This window comes from Solea solea, chromosome 2, assembly GCF_958295425.1.
Source record: "Solea solea chromosome 2, fSolSol10.1, whole genome shotgun sequence".
Classification (NCBI taxonomy): domain Eukaryota; kingdom Metazoa; phylum Chordata; class Actinopteri; order Pleuronectiformes; family Soleidae; genus Solea; species Solea solea.
In genome coordinates, this window is record NC_081135.1 from 23,059,918 (window position 1) to 23,068,069 (window position 8,152).

Below are 8,152 nucleotides of genomic sequence, written 5' to 3' on the forward strand. Positions count from 1 at the left end.
ACGCGTTGGAAATAGTTACTCGTGAGTTGCTTCTATTAATCGGACCTCTCTTTACTCACAGAACAGATACTGCGTAGTCGAATGACCTGATTTGTTTTATGTATCTTCCAGGACTTTCCGTTGGCGCGGGAAATGAACAGAGCGCGGCAGGACGTGGATCTGCTGCTGCTGCTGCTGCTTCATTGTTTCTGCAGAGCTGCTGCACACAGGCTGATCTCGACTGATTCTGTCTGTGCAGGAGGATTTTAACAAGAAAAATGACTCTCACCCGCTCTAAGGTAAGAAAAGTGGCCTTATTAAAAAAAGTTGCATTTATTAAAAGTATTTTGTGATCATGGTCTTGATAACATCCAGTTATAACCACTTTACAATACTTTAGATACCATACATCACACTTGTCCCGTAGAGCTAAAACAGTTTCAGCATGTAGTAATGTAATGTAAAAGTAATGGATTTAAATATCAGAATAGTTATATCAACTTTTGCATGACCCAGTTAACTTAATTCGGGCTGTTTAGTCACAGATAGGGGTGTGTCCCTTAGGTTAACACTGAAACTTAGTCTGTTAGCAGAGAAGTTACATTAACATTATTTTGATTAAAAGCAATAATAAACTGATCCTTTAAATGATATTGTGTTGGTATTTCTGTGAAAGAGAGCTCTTTAGGTGGTTTTGTATTTAAGTCAATGTTTGTGAATTTGTTCATGAGGCTTCTGCCATTTTATTGGTCACATGGTAGAGACATTTCCAGATTATTGATCATAAAGAAAAGCATTATATTCTACCCTGTCGCAAATCATTGAATGCCAGTTTTTTAATTGTTGATTTAGAAGTTTGCGTCCACACAACCTCACCTCCTTCATGGCCATGTGACTATGGAGTTTGATTAAAAACTTCCTGCTTCCATGATTACGGGTTAAAGACCTTCCCAACTCTACACTTTTATCTATGGTTGTAAAAAAAACCCACTAATGTTTCTGTTTATCATTTACAGAAACTTGCAGTCATTCCACCTCCATCCAGCAGGATGAGTTTGAGGAGCTTTCGCAGTGTCCCACTGGTTCCCATGGAAACTTCTTCATCTGATGACAGCTGCGATAGCTTTGGCTCAGATGGAGGCTTTGCAAATACGGTAACAAAAATGATCAATTTGTAAATATTGTATAATCTTATATCATATAGTGGTGAATGTGTCTTCTTGGCAGCACGATCTCAGTGCTTGTGTCTGTTTTTAGAGGAGCAGCTTAAGACCGCAGAGGAGGTCGGCACAGAAACCTGTGGTGTGTGCGGCCAGGTCAGAGGAGGACACATACAGCGGGTTTGAGGAGATTTCAATCTACAGGCAGATGAAATCCATGGTACGCTTATTTTTATGTTGAAAACCGCAACTGAAATGTGTTAGGACAAAAAACTGTATTTAAATAATGTTTTCTTTTCAGAAAGTAGACTCTGAAACTCCACGACGTGGACGCAGGTCCAACGTGCTGAAAGTTGCCATGACGTTCCCCACCAAGAAGCAAGGAAAGAAGAGGCCTGCGTCTGAACCTCTCCCTCAACCTAAAGTACCGGAGTGTGACTCTGAGGCGGACGAGGACAACTTAATGGACAAGAGAGCGCTTAATATAAAGGAGAACAAAGAAATGGTAAAAATGTGTTATGTAGCTGCTTTATATTCACATGTATATGATTTGAATTGATGGGATTATTTATGCCGTTCATTTATCCACTAATTCATGTTTGATTACAGCTCGCAAAGCTCATGGCAGAGCTGAACAAAGTATCTGGACTTCTCCCGAGACGAATGGCACTGTCAGCCTCCTCTACGGTAATTGCACCTAAAGACAAACTATTGTGAACCTTCTAACACACAACGTGTCTCACTGGTGCTGATGGTAGTTTTTTCTTTTTCTTTCTTTAACTCTTCAGCCCAGACAGGCACCGCGGCGGTCCATGGGAACGCCAGGGCATTGCAGGAGAAACCCAGAGCGTTCGTCTCGACCCCACACACGATCCCGCACGCTGGTGGATGGACCTCCGAGCCCGACTCCGGAGGAGGAGGAGCCCGAGGACAAGTTCAGCTTGGTGCGCAAAGGTCGCTACTTCGAGGAAGTCGATGAGCCAGTGAGTCATTAAGGCGTGCGTGTGGTAAATTGTAACATACCAGCGTTAATAACGTTTTAATGAACTGTATTTATTTCTCGCGCAGCCCCGTCGCCGTTTCTGCAACGGCATCAGATCCCTCCCCCACGTGGTGCGGCCTGTGGAGGACGTGACAGAGGCCGAGCTGCAGGGTATCTGCGACAATGTGCGGGAGAAAGTTTACAACAGTTCCACTGTAGGTCCCACGTTCTCTGAAACTCTTGAGAAGCCGCTGCTTTTTATCTGCTTGTGAAGCTCTTGTGACTCAACACGGTGACTCTTTCTTTCTCTCAGGGATCCACTTGTCACCAGTGCCGTCAGAAAACAATCGACACCAAAACAAACTGCCGCAATCCGGAGTGTGTGGGGGTGAGAGGTCAGTTCTGCGGCCCCTGTCTCCGTAATCGCTACGGAGAGGAGGTCCGAGATGCTCTGTTGAATCCGGTGAGTTCTCAGAAGTGTAGGTTTCTGTTTCTATTTGATCATGATTGTAACGCACGTCATGGGTCTGACGGATTTTATTCTCTTTGCTCTGCACAGGAGTGGCACTGCCCGCCCTGCAGAGGGATCTGTAACTGCAGCTTCTGTCGCGCCCGAGAAGGTCGCTGTGCTACTGGAGTTTTGGTTTACCTGGCCAAATACCACGGCTTCGATAATGTGCACGCGTATCTGAAAAGGTGACTAAAGTGTTTTTTTTTTTAAATAGATTTTTGTATTGTATATGAACTAATAAACACTTAACGTTTTCCTTTTGCTCCTCCCCCCCTGCAGCTTGAAAAAGGAGCTGGAAGAAAGCAGCCAGTGAAGTGTGGAGGAGGAACCGGCTCATGGACCCACCTGACTGAAGACCGAAAATCAGTGCATCTCTAACTGATATGATTATGACCACTTTGGCAAACGCACAGTTCGAATGTTGTTTCGTGTTTCAAGTATTCTTCCACGAATACTTGACAAAGTTTGTTGATGCTTCATACTGATTGTGACATTTGACATTTTTTGTAGTTTGAGTATTGCTACTCATCCAGGTCTCTCTACTGTAAACTGTACGCTTGCCGCCGCTGTAGATTTTTCCTGAGCCCTTGTATCAGGACTGGTTGCATGTAAAACAGGGATGTCCCGATGTTGAGCTCAAGTATTGGATCAAAGCGCGATCTGGACATTTTCTAACTAATCACCCCCTCGATCACATCTCTCCAATGTTTTACTCCAGCTGAGTTTTCCCTCCCACATGTGCTGCCTGTTGGCTACGTTAGTGAGCAAGTCCTTCATGTGGCTCAGTTGTAACTCTAGTTTGTATCTAATTGGACATATTTTATATACATATACATATTTTCACTTCTTCTTTCCCTCGCGACGTCTACCAGGAATATTGTAAATTTTACTGACGGGGACCATTTAAACAAATTGTACTGTGTACTGTACTGTACTGTATTGGCAGATACTCAAAAGTATAATCATACTAGGGATGGGAGTGAGATCGCGGGCTGAAAAGGCTCATTGGGACGTCCCTATTTTGAATTAAGATGGACCAGGAAATTTCTTAACCTCAAATTTTGTTGACTTGACAAGTCCACACTGTCTGTCGTTGTAAATGCTTAACGCGGTTGCATTGTTCTAAAATGTAAATATTCCCCACCTGCTCTTTTCATAGCTGAATCATCCTAGCTGCTGCGAACAAAGAAAACATTCCAGCTTTTTTGTTGTTGTTGTTGAATCATCTACTGTATTTTACATTGTTTTAAATGTATCACGTTTACTCAACTGACATGCAAGTGCATTATCCCCCAAAGAGATCATTTTTATTGAAAATAAGCTTGTGTTTTTGACAAGATTTTATCCCTTTTTTTTTTTTGATGAAACGTAAATGTGCACTAAATGGTGTGTCCTGTAGAAATGACCCAATGAGCTACTGCTGCTGCGGAGGTGCGGGTGGAAAGGGCACAGACTGGGTCCACTTCCTCTTAATTCTAAGCCACAGAGCTGTGTGATATACTACAGCGCCTGGTTAAATATCCTTCATTAGATAACTGTCACTAATGGTGTGGAAACAATTAGCACACTCTAATGGGACCCATACCTGTAAATCATTTTATCCAGTTAAAGCACGTCCTTGCTCTGCTTCAGTCTCTTTGCCTCATTCTCTGCCTTGCCCTGTTAAGTAGCAGCGGTTGAAGGTGCCACCGGTGAGTGGCAACAGAGCTATGGCTGTGTGTGTGTGTGTGTGTGTGCGTCTCAGTTCACAAGTGCAAAGCTCTACAGGAAATCACACGGAATTAACCTTTGCATTGTTTATCGTCCGAAAGTGCTTCATACCTGTAGCAGGTCACACTGTTGAGAGTTTTCTATGTTACTGTATTAGCATGTGCAGGTTGTCTTACTGTGTCCGTCACAGAAAAGACTGTGGTGCTGAACTATTGATGGTAATATCTGTCACACTGATGCCTGCTTTGTGCTTATCGGGTTAACTGTACATTTTCATTAAAGCGTTAATCACTGCCCAATCATGCTATCACTTTTCTTTGAATTGACCATCGCTCTGTCCCGAACAGTGGCAGCTGTAATTACTGTTATTGGAACGTGGAGGAGAAATCATGAATGCTGCTGGTGATTGAAGATCTTAAGGACTCTGGAGGTTGGAGGTTTATTAAGGTTTCTATCACTGTTGAGCAGCGGCGGTCTGCTTGTAGTGAGTTAATATTCCTTCACAAATTTTGACTTTGGGGTCGTTTGGTTAAAAAACAAGTTGGCTTACACGTGCACCCATGGTTAATTACTGTGGAAATAATAATCAACTCCTTATATGGACATCCTGAGAGTGTGTGTTTATAGGTCACATATTCAGACATTGTTTTTTTAGCAGTGATATGAAGTAGCAATTATTGTGCACAAGTCACAAAATAGACCGCTTTTCTGTTCTTTTTGTTCATTAAAACGAGCCATGCGAACTTTGATCTGTGACGTATTTCCAAATTTCACAAATTCATTCTGATTTTTTATACATTTCTAGCACTTTTTGCTCAGGTGTGTTTGTGAAAATGAGAGAAATGTTTCATCAGCCTAAAGGTTGTGCTGAAAAAAAGGATATTGCACATTCTTATAGCCTCTGTATATACGTTTTAACATAGTAATGTGAAAAAGCAGCCAAAATGCTCTGTTTTCTAAGAGTTAAACTAAAATGTGAGATAGTTACCAAAGATCTCATCCAAGCTGCAAAAGCCGCTTCACAAATAAAGCGCGATGAAGGGAAACATCCAGTGTCTGCACACTGTCCTTCCACAGTGTGGATGTTATTCCAGTCGATTCAAAAATCAATGCTACGGCTCACATTTACCTAATTATACACTCGTTATAATAAAAATCTTGTCATTAATACAGATAGTGTGATATTGAAAAAGAGTCTTTAGATTCAGTGCTGTTTATATCTTAGCCTCTTCTTGTATCATAGAGGTCCAAAATGGCTTAATTGATTATCAATATAATTTTGACTAATTAATCAATTTACTTAAGTCTCTAAAATGAGGGATAAATATTGAATTAGCATCTAAATGACAGTTGGAGCTTTTCTAATGCCATTACAGTTTTCAGAAGGCAAAACTCTTTTTATGAGCGCTGACTCTGTGCTGGTGTGGTCTTTGGTTTAAAGTGGTTCGGGGAAGGTTTATTTCCTGTCTGACTCCCATTCAGCATCACAGTAGTAGTCAGACATGTTTGCAGTGATAGAGGAAGATGACTCCCAGCCTTTCACTAATATTACTGTCGTAATGGCTCGGCGCTATGACGACTGACCCACTGAAACGTGTGTGTGGGGGGAGATTTTACACATGAAATACTATGATCTCATTAAAATAATCTTGTAACTGCTACTCTGCTCTTCTTTAAGCACACTGATTTATCTCCCTGTACTACACCTCCACTTTGACTTGCTACGTAGTCAAGTGTGTGGATAGATTTTTTGCACATGCAAATTGATTGCAATGATTCAATTCCCTTTTTTGTGTAGAATGCAAGTGTAGAACCAAACAATTGTGCTGGCATACATACAGTATATGCATTTATTGGCCTTATATCATTACCGTACAACAGTGATTGAGTCTGTACATTTATAGTGGTTATTAATTATATGTGCATTAATGAAACATTATTATGAAATGCTGACACAGCAGGGACCAACTATCACAACATGTCTATTATTTATTAGACACATTTGAGAGAGATGTGAGAACGACAGAATGTTAGGGAAACCTCAGACACAACAACGTCACAGTTAAAGCTGGAATGTTTTATGTCTATGTTTTTTTAATTTTTTTTTAAACTAACTCAACAGTTAAAATCATGACATTACACATTCTGAGATATAAAAACACCAACATAGAAAACACATTAGTCATAAATAAACTGCAGTTTAAAATAAGCGAAAGAAAAATATCCTTATCCTCTTACTGTCATTGTGTTTTGGGTCACGTCGGTGAAACTATAACTTCCAATACAACATCCCCGTTTTCTTGTTTTTACCTCCTAAAGGAACATTTCAAAAACAATTATTAGTATAATAAAGATGCACTTGAAAATGCTAGTCCTGTATTAAATACCAATGATCATCCACTTTGGGGTGATGAATATTTAGGGAAGTAATTGTTTACAACGCTCAAGCATTGAGCTGATCTGGTAATCAGGCTATGAAATACAATATTTATTCATTAGAGCAGATTTAATGAGGCCTTGCGGCGCTAATTATGAAAACCAGTGTAGCAGTAAATGAGTAGCGCACGGTGGCGGCTGCGGGGCACCTGTAAGGAGGGACTGGGGGTTGAAGTGCCCTGAGTGCAATGGCACACTGAGCAGCAACACACAGCCATGACTGTGGCTGTCCAGCCCACAGCAATACATCACTGCAAGTGCAGACAGGTCGCAGATGGCCACCCACTTCCCAGCATGCCTTGCTCTCCCACCTCTTGGAATCAGGGCTGGATTTCCCCCAAAGAATCTTTAAATCCAGATTATCTGTTTTATCGCATGTCAACAATGAGCACAGTGGAGAATCTCAACACGCCGGCGCGAGGCTTTTTAAATACCAACTCACGTATACAGTATATATATATACTGTCACCCATAAAGCTCCTATTCTCTTCATCTGTGTTTGTATGCAGGTGTGCAGATATTCGGTAGGATTTCACAGCGTAGTATGGGTTTTGATTGACTGATATTTTCATTATGGCTGCAGGGTGGCATGAAGACTGTTAATTTGCTCAAGAGTCCTGCAGGTCTACGGTGATTGTAGTAGAGCCAGAAGAAAAGCTGAATAAATGAAACTCACAGGGCACAATCACAATCTGTGGGTCAAAATCAACTGATTAATTATAATTTAGACTCAGCCTGTCAAAGCCTCGGTAATAAACAGCCTTTCAGGCTTGCAGCTTATTAACCCGCTTTAAATGGTACAAATGAAATGTGCTACACTGTGGCTCACCATGTCGGTCTCCAGTCATTATATGTTAAAGTTAAAGGCGCTATATGGAAGAATATGAAATGACCATGGTGGAAATACGTTACATTTAGATTCTGGCTTTATTGACAGCAACGGTGCAGCCATTTTATTCACAAAGTGAATTTTCATTTGTGAGCCACAACTGCTGTTTATGTTTTGGTTTGGAGTTTCGATCTGTTGCACACACACACACACACACACACACACGCACGCACACACACACACACACAGGATGCCAGCAGAGTGAACAGAGTGCAGCTAAATGTGTTGGAAATACTGAGTAACACAGGATCTAAGAAGCCTCACTATACTACTGTGAAAATCATCTCAACCAGAGGAGAAGGAAAAACAAGGGTCTGCAGTGGCGATGCATTAAAATATAGACAGCTAAAAGTGGAGAGGAACTTGATTACAGATGTGCCGGTGTGGACCATTTTCTCCAGAACAAGGAAGCAAAACAGGAAACATCACCCAACGTTCTCTCTCTCTCACTCTGTCTCGAGGTATAGAATTTATTTCACGCTCTG

General features: G+C 41.4%; 1 protein-coding gene across 1 annotated transcript; it reads left to right on the top strand.

Moving 5' to 3' along the window:
- The first annotated feature begins 121 nt into the window (after window positions 1–121).
- On the top strand, window positions 122–4,641 carry cdca7a (cell division cycle associated 7a). Its single transcript, XM_058623309.1, has 10 exons — window positions 122–278; window positions 996–1,133; window positions 1,237–1,359; window positions 1,441–1,644; window positions 1,749–1,826; window positions 1,928–2,122; window positions 2,208–2,336; window positions 2,435–2,584; window positions 2,681–2,817; window positions 2,912–4,641. Exons 1-10 carry the CDS (start codon window positions 258–260, stop codon window positions 2,943–2,945), a joined length of 1,209 nt encoding a protein of 402 aa, XP_058479292.1. The 5' UTR covers window positions 122–257; the 3' UTR covers window positions 2,946–4,641.
- Window positions 4,642–8,152: the final 3,511 nt, after the last annotated feature.